Here is a 20,630-nt window from a genome sequence, read left to right as displayed (position 1 = left end):
ACCCGTTTACCAATACCTTTTGACAATAGTGAAAATTATATTGACAAAAATTCACAGTATACAAAATCCAGGAAAAAAGGAAGACGATACAAGATAGAAGATATATGTTACAATCTAAAGTTCTTTATAATTTCCTCTTTTCTTTTCCATAACACAACAATGATGATCATTTACCATCCTTATTTGGCAATTCTTCCTCACCTCAGCTCTTTTCACAGGATTTGACTTCAAGGTTCCTGAGCATTCACACGGCTTCGAAGCTCCAACATTTCTTGATGATTCGGGTCAACTGAAAGAGCAGCTCGACAGTCTCGTAATGCACCTATAACATCACCAATGTGCTCGTGGAACGCAGCACGAAGATGAAAAAGGTGAAGGTCTGCTTTAAATGCAATAGCCTTTGAGAGTTCTGCAATGGCTTCTTTTTCTTCCCGGTTGTCCATCAAAACTGCAGAAAAAAACACAGGATTTTCTTAAGAGTCACAATCGAAACCTGAGCAAAAAATAGAACCAAAAAAAAAAAAAAAAATCAAAACTTTGGTGGAATCATGACATTTCCCTCCATTCCCACCCCCCCCCCCCCCCCCCCCACCCTTTCTCAGAACACAACATAAATACTGTTTCTTGGAGATGTTAAGAAATGACAACAATATCAAGACCTAGTAGTATCTGTAATAATGGATCTGAATCGCACATGCTTTCAACTAAAATACCCCAAAATCCATAACGAGTGCAGCAAAGACCCAACTCCATGTACAAGTTCATGAAACACTCATCAACCATTTTGTCTTCCATGTTTTATTTTTTTTTTAGCAACAACACTAGTCGTAGGCCTTTATTTGGTCTTCTTCACGCGTAGACACCGATTGACTCGTGGGAAGAGATGACGAAGGATGAGATGATAAATTGAAAATTAAGGATAGGATAGCTATTTTTCAACTCGATCATTGTAAAACTTAAATCAAAATGCAGGATGATGCAAGGACGTTGAATTTCATCATTCACACCAAACAGTGTCTTACAATATTCTAAATACATGGTCTCCAGCACCCTTTATTTAAGCTATTGCACACCCTTTTAAGTTCCAGGTTATGTAAGAACTTTTTTCATTATGATCCTCAAATAAACCTTCTTTGGCATTGCAAAATCATTCCCAAAGCCATGCAAATATAACTTCATACGAATGGATAATTTAAAAACATATTCCAGTCCTTGCACATCACATCATTTAAAGTCTTCACTAGCATTATTACAAATTATTTTTCCCCTACTTCTCCTTTTTCCTTACTATTTTAGGCTATGGAGTGGTTATTAAACCCATACACATCCCCCAATAGTCATCAATCTGCCAGCTATTTAAGACTTTTAGTAAAAGATTTGAGGCAAAGTTCCAAAGTCTGCTAATAGCTGGGATGTGCTTTCTCATATGGTACTTTGAGGACCAAGGTTTAAAAATCTTTAAAATTATCAGGAGATAACCTTAAGGGCTTAGTCTGACTTCCACACCACATGGAATTTAGTAAGGGTAAAACAGTGGGAAATTAGACCGTGATACTGATTAAATTGAAGGAGAAACCTAACCTGCAGCTCGATATCTGTATGGGTAAGCCCGCAAAGGGTCTAAGCGAGTGACCATTTCAAGATCAGCCTTTGTGAGTTCACGATCACAGTACTCAGACCTCTTTTCATAAGCTGATGCATTATTTCTCGCCTTCTCAACCAGTTTTGTCATCTCGGTATATGCAGCGTTTTTGTCATTTCTCAGGAAATGAACACGGGCTAGGCCTTGGTGAGCTCTGGTATGACGTATTTTAAGGGCATTAATGTAGCAATCAGCAGCTGCATCCAAGTTACCACAATCAACATGGACACTGCCTAGATTGTTGAGTGCCTAGCCAGAAAAAGAAAATGGTCAACTTCCACCCAAATTAAAAAAAAACAAGAAAAATAAAAAGATCACCAAAAATTAGAATAATCTATTATATTTATAAGATTAATAAAATAAATTATTACAAGAAAATATCCAAACACTAGCTGCCTGAGTTCATCATGTATAAACACAAAATCCACCAATTAGTTAACAAGGGAAAACAAAACTTAAGGTATCCACCAGAGATGCTACTTTCAATTAAACTCAGATTGTACATTGTTCATGTGCTTACAAATAGACAAATTATTAGAGAAATAAAGGTAGTATGCTTATTGGGTCAATTTCTTTCAAATAAAAATGGATATAAAAATTATAGATCTCAGTCAATGATTTTATTTTATTAGAGGACTTGAGTTAAGTAAAGAAATTCTAATCTAACATCGGCCTAATCTTCTATGTTGCCCATGATATAACTTTTATACATCAGACACCTGTCGATCAATTTTCTTTGCTGATGTTCATTAATTTGAACTTTCACACGATTGATGCCTCTTGTCGACTCTAATGCAATACTGTATTTTTTTTTCAATATTTCAGACAGTACTATTTAATATTTCCCCAAATGAACCTTGGATCCCCAAAAAACCACCAATTGTTTGAAAAAAAAAATTTACAAAAGCTGAGGTTTCGCATCATTGATGATGATTATTTCTCATAGTATTTAAGAGTAGAATAGAGAAGAAAATCATTACCTGACCTTTTCGAAGTCTATCTGATGGGCATTTCAAGGCTTCCTCGAGAAGGGATATAACAGTGGACGAACAAGAAGGATCCTGACTAGAGTCAGCTAAAGCATAGGCTTTTAGGAAAAAAGCTTCGAAGGATCTCTGAAGTTTAATGGATTCCTCAGCTTTCTTTAGCCCTTCTTCACAATGACCAGTATCATATAGGATCCACCCCTCGTAAACTAACCGTTCAGGTTCGTTGGAAGCATGCTGGCGGGCTAGCTGCAAACTCCGCATGGCTGCTTCAGGACAATTCAATCTAAGCACAAATAACATCAGAATGCTATTTACTTGAGTTTTCCATGTGGTTGATGCAAAGGTAAAATTGATATACAGATGTTCCAGTTAAAACGCCAGGAGCACTAATGCCAGCCTCAGCACTTGAGGTAATCGAGCATTTTCTAAAAATAGGAATTCATTAATGGACCACAAGGCAGAAGACATAGAAGGGCTTTCTATGGCAATTGACAGTAACAACTATAATGCAGCCCCATATGATAGAAAGAAGACATTGGCATGTTAAATGCAGCTACCAAAGAAAACAAAACATGTGATATAGTATTAAAATAATGGCATATAATGCATTACTTCCTAATAGAAATGCAAGGTAAATTTGTCGATAGAGTAATGGGGCAAAAGTTACCTTAAGAGAAGCAAAGACTGCCTGAAGTACAGGACTCCTTTTGCTGCGTCGGACTCGAGCATCTGGTATATCACGGAGAGTGATCCAATATCATCAACTAATGACCATCTATCATACAGTTGTAGCCAACAATCAGCTGTTGTCCAGTTTTCAACATGCTCTCGCACAAGAATCCGAAGTTGGGAAGCTACAACTCGTCCATCAAACATCCGGTAATCTGGACATAGGGTAAGAATTGCCTGTACATCACATAGAGCTGATTTGTAATCCTCAAGGGCAAGGTAGAAACAGAAGCGCAGCTCTAAGCACTCTAGTGCAAGTTTAAATCCAAGAACCCTATTGATTTCTGCGAGGGCTGCCTGGACATCTGGTCTCCTCATCAAAGATGCAGCTCGATACATGTACGGATAAGTCAAGGTTGGGTCCAATTCTGTTGCTTTCTCAAGGTCTCCCAACCTTTTCTCACCCTCACAATATAATGATCTCTCTTGATACATCCATCCAAGTGGTGTATATGAGGATATGACAGAGCTGATCTTTTCGTACGACAAATGTTTATGACCATTGATATGGCATAATCGGGCCAAGCCAACAACAGAATAAACATGTCCTTCACGCAAAGCAGACTCGAAAAGCTTCTCTGCTTCATCATATTCTTTTCTAAGGAATCTAACACATCCCAACTTGTGAAGTGCTATCATTTTCTGTCGGCTGCTTCCAGCACAGTCTACTGACTGCTTCGAGAAAAGAACTGATATGTCTGACCCAGGATCAGAATTCATAGCGACTTCGGTTAATAGAGAATATAGAAAAAATGAAGCAGGCCCCACCATAATAGACCTTTGCTGCTGATTGAGACCGCTTAACAATTCAACTACCTGTGGGTCATTTAATGAGTTAGGTAGTTTGTGAAGGAAAACTTGCAGACAAGACGCAGCCAGGACAGGAGCGTTCTCTTCAAGCGCATATTCTAAGAGTTCCACTGCATCTTGTGTCGAGGTTACAAAGGAGGCAAGTTTCCTATCACAAGCATCCTTGAGGCTTTCACAACAAAATCTATTTGCAAATACCAATATCTCTAACAAAAGATCTGGGGGAACTTCATTTAAGCTTCCTGTAGTGCTAAATTTATTAATGGCCATCATTCCTGAAGGGGAAATGTTGTTTTCCGATAGATTAATGTCATCACACAAGGCTTCAGTAAACGACCCATTAAGCATGGCATGAAAAGGAGCTGACAGTCCTGCTATTTTAAGCCTATCACACACAATATGCTTGTCTCCAATTCGAAAGGAAACAATCCGTGGACAACAGGTGTCGTCCAACGTACATGGAAAACTTGGAACTTTGCTGACAGGAAATTCCGAGGCAATGTCAATAGCTCCAAATTCCTGACATTTACCACAAGATGACAATAAGTCAGAGATAATATCTTCACCTTGTTTCCCATATTTCAGCCATGCCCCAAAGATAATTTTCTCATAAACAGTGCTTGCTTTGAGCCAGGCAGAGCGAAGACTCCTTCTCGTCAATTTGGCTTCTCCGAGACCCTTAAAGACCTGGTACTGCAACAAGTAAAGATTTGATCTCTCTTCTGAGGGACATGACTCGAGTTCTTCATGGATTTGAGCTAAAACTTCTACATAATCTACAGGCTTGTAATGAGGAAGAATTGGAGGTTCAGGGACCTTGATAAGAGATTCTCTACAAACAACAGAAAATTTAGGTTTTAAGCCTTAATCACGTGAATAATGAATGGAAAGTCTTAACATTAAATTATAGTAAAAGAGAGTAAAAGAGGAGGGTCCATTGTTTACATTGAAGATGGAGACTGTGGTGCAAATTTCGAAAGCTTTCCTCTTTCAACTTGGAGCCATGACTGTGGATTGATGGAATTTAGCTGTGTTTCTTTACAAGATTCAGAAGCAAAAAGTGTCCTCATGGGACACAAAAGATGAAACAGCTCCCAGATCTCCACAACAGCAAGACGGGATTTTTACCTCAAAATTTTACGGGGGAAAATCAAATCCGAAAAATGGTCAAAATAAAAATAGATCCCCTTAATCCAAAATCATTATCTCCAGGATGAACACTAACTATTCCCAGGCAACCACACAAGCGATACCTGAAGCGGGGTTTCCCAAAACGCTGAGAAATTTTACAACAAAGCAGGGCTCTTTACAGCTCACAATAATAGTAAGAAAAATAGCTAAAACTTGAACTTTTTCAACTTCATATCCGGGGAAGAAAAATAAAGAGCCGGAAGAGCATAAATAGAATCGCAAAGATTTAAAAAACAAATTGCCAAGACCCACGTAAAATTAAGTAAGATCTCTACCAAACCGTAACCTAAACCACACATAAGCCGTCAAAATCTCTGAATACAACAAAATAAACGAACCCACCAAAATGAGAAACTAAACCAAATCAAGAACCAAACCCACTGATCTTTTGGGCTTGATTCCGCTGTACAAGATTGAAAAGACATAAAATTTGAAACTGAGGTGGAGGGTGTGGATCAAAGCGATGCCATGGAATCCAAATGAATAGCTTCAGTCTGCCACTTCTCTCTTTTTTGTTTGTTCGGTAAAAGGAAACGTTTTTCTTTATTTTCACTCTCTTTCTCTGTTCTACATTTTTCTCAATAAAAAATTATTGAGGTTAAAAAATAATAATTAGAAAAATATTTATATGTCGAATCATATTTCTGCGATGGATCCATAATTATAATAATAAAAATAAAAATAATATTTTTTATGTGTCAGATTCAAATAATAGATCTGACTCATACCTTCAAAAAAAAAAAAAGATCTGACTCATATTGACCAGTAATTGATTCATAAAAGTTTTTTGTGAAAAAAATTATATATGTTTTTATTTTGACGAGAAACTTGTAATAATTTATTGATGGATGATAAAAATTAACCATCTAATAAAAAAAACTCTCACCCGACCCAGAAAAAAAAAAAAAGGACGAGGAGGTACATATATGTTATTTTTAAAATGCATATGAATTTAGAACAACAACGAGTATATAAATTATCTAATATATAAAAGTATAAAATATAATAGAATTCAAGACTATAATCTTTACTACGATTTTAAAAATATCAATGATTAGGATTTGTATTTTAGCTCAAAACATGGGACTTAAAAGCTTGGCAACATGGAAATTAATTAATTAATTAATTATACAGATGGGAATATAATAAAAGGAGCGTATTTGAAATGAAATTGTTCTTTCCCAAATTGCTAAAATAAAGTATTCAAGTTATAGACAGACTTTAAAATACTTATTTATAAAAGACGGATTTTAAATTGTGTGGGTGTCTCGTCTCTTCTTGACAGGTTAAAAAGCAAATATTTGACTGTTGATTTTAACAATACGTTACCAATCAACTATTAGGTGGCAAACCTTATTTAAAACTTGATTCTTTATGAAGAGAGTGATCCTTTTATTTCTTCAAGTTTTTCGTTTTAGCTACTTTTGAGTTTCCTTTTCTAGTTCATGAATAAATGAGTACCACTCAAAAAATGAGTACTATAAGGCTCCGTTTGGTAGGATTATTATTAATCAATATATAATTTATCTTATTTAATCCTACGTTTTTTTCGCCATATTATTTATGCTTTTATTAATTATTTATTTTACATCAATCAAATCATTAATTATTTATCTTACTATATTACCCCTTTATAAATAATATTATTCATATTTTATTTATTATTAAAAGGGTCAAATGATAATTTTGTATTTTTATATAAAATTCAACCCATCAAATCAAATAAACTATAATCTATCAATCAAATCAATTACTATATTACTATCATTTCTTATTTATTTTTTATTACATTATATTACTTATCTATATATTATTTATCCTATCGTCCAAACCAAACTGAGCCTAAAAAAAAAAAAACAATGGAAATAGATTTAGTTATGACTTACGATCGTTTTTTATTCGATGCAAACATCTCGATTTCCGAGGCCACGTTCAAAAAGCTCGAAATACATCATATCTTATGTGTTCTCTATTCATAATACCCAAACTCGAAGCATTGTTGAAGAAACATCAAATGTTTCGTACTGGATATCTTTATGGATATGTCACATGTACTAATTGAATTACTGACAAATTGATGTCACAAAATTAGATGTGGTATGACCACCAAGACAATAGCAACTATTTCTTTTAATGTGATTTGTGAAAGAGTGTAAATGGCATTTCAAGTTTCACCATGTAAATGCTCAACAAACTTCTCAAATTGTGCGTGGATGGATATTTTATGTAGCAGCTATTATTTGATTTTTAAGAGTTGCTAGGCGTGATGGATAGATTCTTTTTTAAGAGTTATTAAGCGTGTGACGCCACAACAAATTATCATTCACGGGGTCCAGACATAATGTCAGATGAACCAAATGGTTTAAACAAATAGATGGCTGTTTAATAGCTTTTTAAATAGATAACAACATACCAAATATTCGGATTTGAATTCCCCGCTGTGGGTTAAACATTTTTAATACAAGACGATCAGCTAGAACCCCACATGATGATCAATTCGTATTTTTAATACAAGACGATCAGCTAGAACCCCATATGATGATCAATTCGTATTGTGTTTATCCCTACGGCGGCACCGTAGGATCCAAACTCAAAAATATCCCTTTATATTAGCCTTCTACGAAGCAATTCAAGAAAATAATAATAAAAAAAAAGAGTGAAGTATTAAACATAATGAGAATTGACCGATGATTGTTCGTGATGGATCTAAACTCCAAGAAGCACTAATACAAAGACCAATAAATGAGATGAAACAGTTGAAATGACACCCCAACAAGAACTTAAATTGGGACTCATTTTGTATGTGTTCCTCGGGTGTGAAAAATGAGACATAACTTGGGCATGGGCCATGCTTGTTTACAGATTTTAGATTTCATCATTGTCCTATCTATTAGGACGTAAATAACTCTGCTGAATATTTATCCCCAAAGTGATTTCTATCAGGAGACAAGTAGAACTGCCCATCTCCAACACGACTGCACTCCGTTCATTGGCGAAAACTTACAGATCATTCACTATTCGAGTATGTGCACGAGTTATCAAGTGTATAAATTGGACAAGCACATCACCGTACCATGGTAAAAGGTGAATCGGACATACAAGAACATTGAACATGACAACATAATCAAATAGACCATGTTAACACACACAGAAAAAGGATCATGTTTCACAAAGCTGCAGAAGCATGCCAAAGATTACCGACACTAGCTCAAGTTTCTCAGCTAAAAGGACACCCGATTCAACTACCAAAGGAAATGAAACTAACTGGGATTTTGCTGAAAGGCGGAGGCTGGGGTTGGGGCTGGGGCTGGCTAACTCCTACACCTATACTCGAACTACTTGTACAACAAGTTCGAACAAAGACATGACACTGGAACATTTAGTTAACGACAGGGAAAACGACAATGCCACAGATAGGGATTCAAGTCCCAAATGAACCCTGAAGGCATCATATAGTGTCAGAATGAGATGGCTCTGTCATCATCACCATGTGAGAAAAAATAAGTAATCGACTGCCGCGAGTTCAGTCCAAACTAGTCCAGTTCGAGTGCTTGGTACCTGAAAAGCAACCGTTCATGAATCATGATTCATCATTGATCTATCTGGTTTCTCTTTGGTTTCCTCCCTCTTCCAGTGTACCAACAAAAAGAAACCGTCAAAAGACTGCAATAACTAATGAAGACATCACAAAAGGCAAGAAACTGAATTCGGTAGTTGAAACTGGATCTCAGTAGAAATTTTCTTTCTTTTATATGTTTTCCTCCTCTTTTAAGGTAACTGAATACATGACAATAAAAGCATAATCATTCTCAAACAATTAATGGACTAACCAAGTGTTGTACACCTGGACATACATTATCGGTATTGAGCAAAGCAATTTTCTAATTTTAGAGTAGAGATAATCTCTGGTAGATGATGCCTCCTGAAAACAATTTCAGTACCCTCAACCACGAATCAAGTGATTTGCTCAACATAACAACAGCCAGAATGGAATATTAGCCTGAGCATGATTCAAAAATTGGCCACTAAAATGAAAATTCAGGTTTAATAGCTATCAGATTAAAAGCAGCCCAAGTTCGCTCCAGATGCTTAACAATTTTAATACAATTTCTAATAAGCAATGATGAAACTTTAACAAGAAGGCTGTATTTACGTAGTTTCCTGATTTTTGCTAAATGATATTCCATTATTCTTCTTGTGGGATGTCAAGATCAAAGAAAGGATGTCAATTTCGTAAGCCATATGCTCACCACTATTCTCAGTATGATCTTTCTTACGTTCTCTTCTTTTCCTTTTTGTCTTTGTTCTTTTTTGAATTCCTGTTATTATTAAGTTCAGGGCAAAATTTGGGCATATATTACACATAGAAGTTACAAACGAGAACAATACTGGAAAATGGCAACATTTAGGGAAATATGTACAGCCGGATTTAGTTCGTGTTAATGAAAACACACGAGATGAAGATCTCACCTCAGTTATTCATACCAGAAGAAGTATAAATATTCTGTATGAAATCATTATCCACTGAACTGCATCGTTTTGGGGTAGAAGGTGGCATGATTTGGGGCGGTGAGCATATGCCGCTTCCAGTCAAAGGCTCATTTATAATCTGATTACCCATTGGATGATTAAAGTATATGTCCAGGCTTGAGCATGATGTTATTCCTGCCTTCCTCTTGATTTTAAACCTTCACTTGACAGAGATACGAGGAACCAAATAGAAACTAGAAGCAATTGACATGTGTCTTGTTCGTAACACAGATTGCAACTTAATGATTTAAGATACCTGTCTTTTTTCTTCTCGAGATACCTTTGCACAGATGCCTTACGGGTCAGTGACCCTTCCACTGCTTAGAAAAGGAAATACATCAGAATAAAGCTTATTTGATGATACATGACAGAACTCTTATACTACTAATCTTATTTCAAGTCAGACAAAAATCTTCCTCCCTAGGAATAATATAAATAGTGATTGTACAAGTATTTCCATATAATGAAAACACATAAATATTCTATTTGAAATCCATACTGATGCAGTTCGTATGCACCGTCTTAATCTAAATCACTACAGCCCAGTAAATAAGTTTGCCCAAACTAATTGACATATTATACCTCATTCATGCAGTTAAAATTTCAGAAGACGGAATAAAATGAAATCCCAAATTTATTATCTAAAAGAGCGTTCAGAATTGTAGAGTCTTACAGGAGAGTACTTGTCATTGCCAGCGAGATGAGTAACCTAGTAAGCTAGGCCAAGCACATTGGGATATGGTTTGCGTTTTTTAGATATGAAGAGCCATTGTAATCCATTCCAATAAAATAAATGAATTATTGTAAAAGAAAAGGTGGACAGGAAAGTTAATTAAAATCTTTTGATCATCTTTCTGTGCATTTTACTTTAACTTAGTTTACCCGATAGTTTCAGTCCTATGAATTGAATTGATGCATTGCATAGTCCGTTCGATGTTTCTTTGTCAACAAAAAATGGGTCCTTCAACATGAATATGGAACTTTGCAGCTTGCAACCCACGAGTAAACGAAGTATGATAAGTTAGCATGAATGTAGCCTAAAAGTATAACCCCATTACCCCATTCAAGGCTATTGCAAAAGTAGTCCACCACAAATTCAGTAATTCTGGTAGCTTGAAATAATTTAAATTTTAAGGTATTTTACCAGGGTTCTCTTCACGAGGCGTGTTACTTTCTTCCCCAAGAAATCGAGAACTGTCACTTGTTTTCACTGGAAAAAAACAATTCAAAATACATAGATTACATTAATTCTATTGAAATAAGTTGTTTTCAAAATTGAATATAAGTCCTCCGTGAACTTCTGAACCTCCTGGCCAATCATAATAATAGGATAAATTATGTACAAGTCATGAGACTGAACACGGCATGCGGGCATACTTGCACTCACGCGCATACACCGAGAGAGAGAGATAGAGAGACTTCTTTAGGTGTCAATTTATCTTTTGATAAATAAGAAAGGCAATAGCACAGTATATGGAACTATCACCTGTTTGCACAGATGGCAAGTGAATAACATTATAATCAGGACAAGCTTGGGCCTTGACAGCTTTTGAAAACCATGGTGAAGACTGCATTAAAACAGTGCCCTCAACTGGATGTTCTTGTGGAAAAAGTATTGGGCTTGCAGCGATATGCATTATTTCTTGTGCCTAAGACAGATACCATTATGGTGGAGGCCAGAAGATTTGTAAGGAGTTTAACCTAGCAAGTCAAACATAACTTGGGAAGGGAATATAACATAGTTGGAAAGAGTAGCAAATAGGCACAAGACTGGCCTCAATGTATTTCTATTCTTTTCAAGAGAGAAAAATGGCTTCAATACCTTATTTAGCGGCACGTCTTCATACACATTCACTTCACCAGAATAAAATATTGTCATCTGTCCCACTGTCATCTTTGTTGAAACTGTGGTTCTGGAAATTACGGAAAAAAAAGCCTATTTAGAAAAAAAAAAATACTAGACTTCAAGCAATGCCAGAATTGCCATTGAGTTGGATGAGAATGGTAACATGGAGCTTTAGTTCAGACAGAGTACTCGTGAACTGTGAGACAAAGGGAACGCACACAATGGCAAGAGATTCGGTTAACTAAAAAAGTCATGCTACAAATATGATAACATCACCGTCGTATCAAACTCTCAAGACGAAATTTTAAACAGAATTAAAACAAATGAAAAGTGTTTCTATTCAAGGATGCGAAGATGAATCAGTTATAACAATTAATATTAAAAAATGTAACCAATGAGGAATGTTTATTCGTTGACAGGATGCCACAAATAATCCAATTTAATGAAAAAATGTTATACAATAGAAGTCAAATCCTCATTAAATCTTTCTTTAATTTGAAGCTTCTAAAAGAATTATTAATGAATGTAAAGGACGACAGCAGTAGATTATCAATTGGTGCACGCACTCATTAACGGCCATCATATCATATTTTATAAAATTATTTAACTTTTCGATCTAAAGCATGCATCAAAGAGCAATAATAAACCTAGAGGGAGCAGAGCTATCATCGGCGGCAGCAAAACCACCGGAAGCATCTGCTTTATCCAAATCCTTTCTACGGTATGGTGCCAACGCGGAATCTGCATCACGGCATGTCTCTTGGGGAACCTACAATTGTTTAGTTAGTTCAACAATACTGTTTTTAACAGCATCACTGAAACCGATGCAGAGCATGTGGCCGAATCTTTTAATCTTCTCTTCCAAACAAACACACGATAATGTTGACAATAAAATAATCATACGGATAGATTACGCACACTTTCAGAAACAATCTTGTCATCATGAAGCTTGTTAGGGCGGGAAATACGGAGCTTCTTGCGAAAATCCGACTCGCAATCCGCCGGCGTTTCCAGCAGAGCCTTCAGCATTATCACCTGCTGAATTGCCTGTGACTTGTTCCACGACGGTCTCCTCATCCCTGCGCCCAAAAAAAAAAAGTACTGAAATGAACTCGTAAAAACAAGATCGCGCTCCTTCTTCTCCGTAACTAACTTCGATTTTAGTCAATCTCAGCAACCTTTCTCCTTGAGGTAGCGGCGGCAGTCCTCACGAGTGACCTGAGCAATGTCATCTTCTGTGAGCTGCTGAAGCGGCTTGTCGAGAGGAGACTTCGCCGCAGCAACTTCGGAGCCAGATTCCGGCATCCTTCAGCCGGGAATTCGCGATAGAAACCGAGATCTTCAGCTTTGGGAGGAAAATTGGTTGGAATTGGGGTCTGCCATTGGCAGTAACGGCGCTCGTCTGATGGTTGGTGGGCCCCCCGGCGTCGTTGCTTTGTCGGGTAAGGACGATATTTGAAAATAAATAATAAAATCGGGGAAAATACAACCCCAGCACGCCACGTAATACGCTCACGCCCTTCATTTATTTATTTACATTTATTTATTTACGGAATAAAATAAAATTTAATTTGATACACAAACTACTGGTTAATCGTCAAATTGATACACAAATTTTTGTTAATAGTTTAATTGGTACATGTCCGTCGGATTCTGGTCAATTTTCGGTGAAATTTATGTAAAATGTCCAATTTACCCTTTATTACAAAAAAAATGCATATTTTATTTTTGATTTTAATTAGATATATTTGTATATTATATTTTATACATAAAATTTGATTTGATTAAAATTTTTATTTGTACATAATATTTATTATATTAGATAGATTATATATTTCAACGAGAAGGATTAGATAAATTATATTAAGACATACAATATCTAAATAATTGTAAATAAATAAATTGATACCATAGAAAATAAATAAATATTTTTTAGCTAAAATTTTGATTTTTATATACATAATTTTCTCGATAATATTTTGAAAAAAATATTAAATAAATAGTGATTGTGATAAAATATTTTTTAATATTTTAACTATGTAAAAATTTATTGAATATATATTTTAATAAAAATATTACGTAAGTTCTATATACTAAAAATTAATTTTAATTTTTAAATAATATTTATAAGAAAAACTCATCGAAACACCAATTAAACTTCGCTATAACGTGCCACATGTTTTTTAATCAACAAATAAAAAATTGAATTGCGTTAGTCCAAGGGTTTACCCAATGCACATCAAAAGGTAGCGAGTGCGGGTTTTCACGTCATAAAAAAATAAAAAAAACAAATAAAAAATTAAAAGTTTATTTAAACACAATAATTTTATAAGAGAACATGACTAATAAAAAATTGAAAGTCGTTCTCAATTTTTTAAAAATTGACCGTTTCAGTCCAATGATACAATAGACGTAGAATGATAGAGCCGTTAATTTGAGTTGGGTCAATCGAGTCAGCTCGCTCCGTCACACAATTTATGTGGATTGAGTTGAAATTTTTTCAAACTAACTAAAGACGGCCTGAGGCGGGCTGGAGTTGGCCCTCGAGCCTGGGAAAAAGTTTTATTTTTTTTTTTACTTTATAGCGATATGTGCATTTTTTAATGAAAGTTGTGAATTTTTTTGTTGTATTAATCGCTTTATATAAAATTTATCCGTATGAAATCAATAATTTGAAATTTTATTAATATTTTATTTGTGAAATGAAATTTATAATCAAGTATAATTATTTTTTATTTGTTGTGGGCTAACCCGCGGGTCGACCCGCCTAACCCACGACTCACTTCGAATAGGTTGGGTTGAGGATTTCTGATCCGTCGGGATGATAGGTTGGCCCGTCTTTGCGCTTCCAAACGATGGGTTTTTGGTGAATCGGTTTGCTCTACCATGAATTGATCCATCTGACCGCTCTACGTAAAAAACATGTGATTTCCTTTCGATAAATATGTATTGTAAATGAAAAAAATGTAAAATATATGTTTTGCGTAAACCATATTTTGATGCCTAAAAAAAAAGTAAATCATATTTTGAAAAACATTTTAAAAAAAGTAACCTCATGTGGGCCTGCATCAGCCCAGTCCTCTGGTTCAGCCTAATGACATGTCTTGTCCTATGGTCTATTGGTCTAATTTGGGCTTATCAGACTCTAATTGGGTAGTCCATGTTTCACGGGCCTGGCGGATCCAGTCCAGCCCAAGTTACACGTGCCAAAAAAATGAACTGTATTGCGTGCGCACACTCGTACCAAGTGATTTTTAGGTGTGACTATTGAATCATGTGGTCAAAAAAAAAAATTTAATGATTTTTTAAAAAAATAAGTTTTCTTTTAAAAAATATTTACGATAAAATACGTGTAGTATTCAAAATGATATAAAATATTTAATACATTCGGTTATATTAATAAACTTTTGTATATATTCTATAAAATGGCGATCAATTTTTAGCAATTTCAATTTAGATAACCTACTTTTTCATTAAGTTAATGTCACGACATTGGTCAATTAAGAAACTCTCATCTTCAAAACATAATTGAGCACGGTCTAATTTGACTCTATCCCCCTCTAATGTATAAATATCATAATATATTTTTCAGTTGTCCATTTACTCTCTTCTTGATTTCTATTAATATATCTAATTTATTAATTGAGTTTTGAAAAAGAGTATAACCCTTTGTTTAATAAAATTGAAAATTTTTAAAACTTGTTTTTATTTTCAATAATAATATCATTTGTGTAAAAAATAGAAAAAGCGGACGAATATATAGAAATATAGCATAATGAAATTAAAAATGAGTAAAATGTATTTTGATATACGAACTATTGGTAAAATGTCATATTGATACACGAAATATTGAAAATGACTTAACTGGTACATGATCCAATTAAAAGGATAATTTTACCCTTAATATGAATTAATATTATATTTATTAATTTTAAAAGAGTGAAATATATTTTGGTATACGAACTATTGGTAAAATGTCATATTGGTACACGAATTATTAAAAATGGCTTAATTGGTACATGATCCGATTAAAATTTCAATTTTACTCTTAATAGGAATGAATATTATATTGATTAATTTTAAAATATCGTATTTATTTAAAAATTAATTATATATATAATGATAAACAATTGTTAAGTCAAATTATACAACAAATATTATAATATATCGATATGATAAAAATATATATCACCAAAGTCTCTTGATCTTGTGTTTAAATGATTGAAACAAGCATAATCACTATTTTAGTTTTTCAAAATTTAGTATAAAAATTTTCAAAATCAAAGATTAGATCATGAAAAAACAAATATCACAGAAAAAATCTCACTCATTATCTCGATTTATGTAGTTCAAATAACCCAAAATTTTTTTACTCGATTTAATAATTTGTAATTTTTTATTTTTTACTCGCACTTAAATTAAATATAAATAAATAAATATTTATTTAATTATATTTTATCGTTATTAAATATATTTTAGTCTTGAATATGATTTATTTATTGAGTTTGTAATTTTATTATTATATAATTTATATCAATTTTTTTTAAATGGATACTTATTTACATAGATAGCAAAAAATACCATTTTATTTTATATTATTAATATTTTAAAAATATAAATAATTTATTAATGAGTACAATATAAATATATTATAAAAATATTAAGATACTTATTATTATTTTTAAATTAATATAAATTTTAATTGACAATCAATAAAAATTAATTTAAAAAATAAAATGTATACTTAGTTGAAATTTATTATTAAAAATAATTGAACTTAAAATCAATTACTAAAGGATAAATTAGACTTTTTAGTTGAATCATGTACAATAATTCTCAATAGTTCGTGTACCAAATTGACATTTTATATATAATTCTGTATCAAATGAATTTTACTCAATTAATTTTTAAATAAATATGATATTTTAAAATTAATAAATATAATATTAATTCCTATTAAAGGTAAAATTGACCTTTTAATTGGATCATATATCAATTAAATCATTTTCAATAGTTCGTATACCAATTTGACATTTTATCAATAATTTATGTACCAAAATACATTTTACTCAATTAAAAATATGAAAAGATGAATATTTATCGATTTATTATATAAGATCGGTTTTAAAACTAGAATGAAATTTGTATTTCCATGCATCGACTACCAAACTTGTGTACGTGCGTGCAACACACGTGATACATCGAACGGTTATCCTGCGATCTAAGGACGACCTCAAATCTGTATATAAACCCTCGATTGATTTCTACATTCTTCGCCATTAAGCAAAAGGGTTGAAGAAAATTCCAAGTCTAAATTTGTTCTCCGCTGAATTTCTGTGCTCTTTTCGCGTGAGGGATGTGGAAAGACGACGTTGAGTCGGCCAGTCGGCCGCTGTATCCGATGATGTTGGAAAGCCCAGAGCTTCGATGGTCGTTTATCCGCAAAATATACTCAATTGTCAGCATTCAGTTACTCCTCACCATTGCTGTGGCGTCTGTTGTTGTCACTGTGCGCCCAATATCGCATTTCTTTGCGACTACTAAGGTTGGCTTGGCAATTTATATTGTTCTCATCATCGCCCCATTTATCGGTACAAATTTCTTCCTTTTATTTTTGTCTGTAAATCAAGAAACCCGAAATTTGTCCTCCACCTTTGTTATCTGCTGTGGGTACTTGTCTTGACTGGTGGGTTTGTTTTTTATGGATTGCAGTTTTGTGCCCTTTGCATAGCTATCATAGGAGACATCCTCTGAATTATTTCCTTCTTGGGTTGTTCACGGTGACTCTTGCTTTTCCGGTGGGGTTGACTTGTGCTTACACCAGTGGTAATCTATTCTCAGCATTATTTCCCAGTTTTGTTTCTGAATTATTAAGTATTTTTCATATGCTGAAGCCAAGACGTTTAATTAATATGTAATAGTCATGGAAGCATAAAGCCAGAATCCCCTTGTAGCTCCATCCAAATCTGGTGTTTGGTTGTGCTAAATGGCTATTAGTACTTGAAGCCTGAAGGTCACGTGTTAAAAGATATTTAAATAAATCGAATAAACTCTTGTGATTCACCTCATGTATGAAATGGGAGATACAGATTGCATTTAGATACGCGTTGAAAAGAGCTCCGAGTTTTCCATTTTGAGACAAGGTTGTTACCACTGTATTTTGATATTGGATGGATTGAGAATTAAGAGTTCCAGGGTGAATGATGGGTATGCTTGGCCATTATTACATGGTCGGGGAGCATGGATATGGAGGATGTAGATGGACATCTGTTTAATGAATATGCTGTTTTTAAATAGCCATCCTTGCATAGAACACTACCTATGTGGCAAGTTTGTCGTTTGAGCACAACAATACATAAGCATTGCACATATATATCCTATTTATAAGAGTGTAGTTGAAACATATTTACCTTTTTATCTAGACATGTTGATTTATCATGCAATCCATCTTGACCTAGTGGTAATAATTGGGGGTGAATAATGGTGTGGGAAGAGTTAAATGAAGTGAGAAATAGACATGTTAGAAGGTGTTTGAAACCTTTTCACATTTTGAATGTAGCATCCATACCTCAGTTTAAGCTTGATTCTTTTGTGTTATTTTGCTTATTACGGTAAATCAATCATTCTCGAAATGATGATTAACTGACCCTTGCAAGTCCATGCAATTGGAATTGTTGGCAGGGAAAGTTATTTTGGAAGCAGTTATTTTAACAGCGGTTGTGGTTATTAGCCTTACTCTATACACATTCTGGGCTGCAAGGAGGGGTCAAGATTTCAACTTCCTAGGACCCTTTCTGTTCGGTGGTATTATTGTACTTTTGCTCTTTTCGGTGATTCAGGTTTGCAGAATTACAATTTTTGTCTTGTTGACATGCTCAGATAGTAATAAGTTGATAGTTGATAAAAAGAGTAGAAAAAGACTAATCTGCCAACGAACTTCTTATCTTGCAGATATTCTTCCCCCTGGGTAAGATAAGTGTGATGATCTATGGCGGCCTGGCATCAATCATCTTCTGTGGTTACATAATTTACGACACTGATAATCTGATCAAACGATATACCTATGACCAGTACATCTGGGCTGCTGTTGCACTCTATCTGGATGTCATAAACCTCTTTCTATCTTTGTTGAACGTTCTCAGAGCCGCAAATAACTAGGCAATAAAAATATGCACTTATTGTTGCCCACTTAGTTATTTTCTTCTTGGATATTTGATATGGTATGTAAAATTGATGTTATCTACATTGATATTATTATTGAAAGATGGTGCCTCATTTATTCGTTCATGGGCCAGTAGAATTGATAAAAAGAGTAGAAAAAGACTAATAGCTCTATAAATATGATTTTTGCTACTCTTTCCCTCTCTGCATCCTTATACTTAAGCACTTTCTGGTCAGTTGTGTGATTTGTTGTTTGAAGCTGTGTGTTGTTCTTACACCATTGCATTGTCATGTGTGGCGAATTACTTCTTTGAATCCTCCTTTAACTTCTTTTTCGCAGCATATTCTTTACTATTCCACAGTGTTTCCAAATATTTTCCCATCTTCACAAACCCTTCTCCTATGATCACTCCAGAAACCACAAACAACCGGCAAAACGTTGGATATAAGTACAATGGAGGATGTGGTTTCTGAAGTGATAATAGAAGAAGGGTTTGTGACCCAACAAAAAAGCCATCGAAGATGGAAGAAAGATGAAGAAATGTTGCGGTGCTTTCATCCAAATAAAATATACTATTTTAGGGCTAAATAAATTGGAGCTAATAGTATCCTTACCCTTTTTTAAATATTTTAATTGCCATAAAACCCCTTATAAATATTTTACGAGCTAATTTAACTTCGACTTCTTAAAATTTTTGCTCCCAGTATCCCTTTCACTCATGTTGTAATTGTACGCGTCGTGAAACAATTATTTATGATATTTTAATGTCTCAAAAATGATTTGATCCAATTTTTTAAAATAAATATTTTTTTTTCAATATACCATGTTTAGATGCATTTTTTTTTCAAAAACTTATATACTTAAATCTTCTTGATCTTCATTCTTAAAAAAATTTACATTTATACATTTGAAAGTTGAAACACATCATTCTAGAGATCAATATTGCTGACAATTTTAATTTATAATATTTGAAGACACTGTGGAATAGTAAAAAATATGTTGCGAAAGAGAAGTTGAAGGAGGATTCAAAGAAGGCTTATGATGATGCAGTATTGGAATAAAACAAGATTTGCTCTGAAACCTTGCTAGAGTTCCTACAAATGAAGAAACAATATTTTCCCAAACTTTGCTGCTCTGGGGATGATCTGAGGAATCCCATGGGTAAGCAACAATAACTTTTTAACTTTTTAGTTGTAGCGCAACTCTCCGTGCAATCGAAATAACATCAAACCCATTCGAAATAACAACAAACCCATATCAAACATCATATGATGGCAAATTTAGAGAAATGCTTCGAAATAACAACGAACTCATTCGAAATAACAACAAACCCATAGCAAAAATCATATACTGGCAAATTTAGACAAATGCTTCGAAATAACAACAAACTCATAGCAAACATCCGGTTTCAATTATGCGCTACAACTAAAAAGTTAACAAGTTAACCATTTTCACCCTCATATGATGACAAAGTTATTGTTGCTTACCCTTGGGATATCCCAGATCATCCCCAGAGCAGCGAAGTTTGGGAAAATACTGTTTCTTCATTTGTAGGACCTCTAGCAAGGTTTTCGAGCAAATCTTGTTGTATTCCAACAGTGCATCATCATAAGCCTTCTTTAAATCCTCCTTCAACTTCTCTTTCGCAGCATATTCTTTACTATTCCACAGTGTCTCCAAATATTTTCTCATCTTCACAAACCCTTCTCCTACGATCACTCTAGAAACCAC

At 34.1% G+C, this 20,630-nt stretch overlaps 3 protein-coding genes across 7 annotated transcripts; 1 reads left to right on the top strand and 2 right to left on the bottom strand.

Annotated features, from left to right (window-relative positions):
• Positions 1-50: 50 nt before the first annotated feature.
• On the bottom strand, positions 51-5,959 carry LOC140881741 (ETO1-like protein 1). The gene is made up of 5 exons (XM_073287286.1): positions 5,116-5,959; positions 3,299-5,002; positions 2,623-2,914; positions 1,582-1,891; positions 51-448 (listed from the first exon to the last, which is right to left on the bottom strand). Exons 1-5 carry the CDS (start codon positions 5,238-5,240, stop codon positions 228-230), a joined length of 2,652 nt encoding a protein of 883 aa, XP_073143387.1. The 5' UTR covers positions 5,241-5,959; the 3' UTR covers positions 51-227.
• Positions 5,960-8,482: 2,523 nt separating this feature from the next.
• LOC140881442 (protein TIFY 4B-like) lies at positions 8,483-13,216 on the bottom strand. 5 transcript variants are annotated; one of them, XM_073286762.1, is made up of 10 exons: positions 12,916-13,216; positions 12,656-12,816; positions 12,385-12,506; positions 11,714-11,804; positions 11,554-11,592; positions 11,378-11,459; positions 11,036-11,101; positions 10,148-10,208; positions 9,832-10,049; positions 8,483-8,919 (listed from the first exon to the last, which is right to left on the bottom strand). In XM_073286762.1, the coding sequence occupies exons 1-9, from the start codon at positions 13,040-13,042 to the stop codon at positions 9,833-9,835; spliced, it is 966 nt and encodes a 321-aa protein (XP_073142863.1). In that variant the 5' UTR covers positions 13,043-13,216; the 3' UTR covers positions 8,483-8,919; position 9,832. The 5 variants fall into 5 exon arrangements, with proteins under 5 accessions (XP_073142863.1, XP_073142862.1, XP_073142861.1 ...); XM_073286761.1 differs by lacking the exon at positions 11,554-11,592 and having other exon boundaries at positions 8,483-8,988; positions 11,378-11,540; XM_073286760.1 differs by lacking the exon at positions 11,554-11,592 and having other exon boundaries at positions 11,378-11,540.
• Positions 13,217-17,027: 3,811 nt separating this feature from the next.
• LOC140882918 (protein LIFEGUARD 2-like) lies at positions 17,028-19,019 on the top strand. Its single transcript, XM_073289181.1, has 4 exons — positions 17,028-17,328; positions 17,450-17,563; positions 18,419-18,576; positions 18,689-19,019. Exons 1-4 carry the CDS (start codon positions 17,094-17,096, stop codon positions 18,893-18,895), a joined length of 714 nt encoding a protein of 237 aa, XP_073145282.1. The 5' UTR covers positions 17,028-17,093; the 3' UTR covers positions 18,896-19,019.
• Positions 19,020-20,630: the final 1,611 nt, after the last annotated feature.

This window comes from Henckelia pumila, chromosome 2 (genome assembly GCF_033568475.1).
Source record: "Henckelia pumila isolate YLH828 chromosome 2, ASM3356847v2, whole genome shotgun sequence".
In the NCBI taxonomy this organism is placed as follows: domain Eukaryota; kingdom Viridiplantae; phylum Streptophyta; class Magnoliopsida; order Lamiales; family Gesneriaceae; genus Henckelia; species Henckelia pumila.
This window is presented reverse-complemented; position numbering and strand designations above follow the sequence as displayed.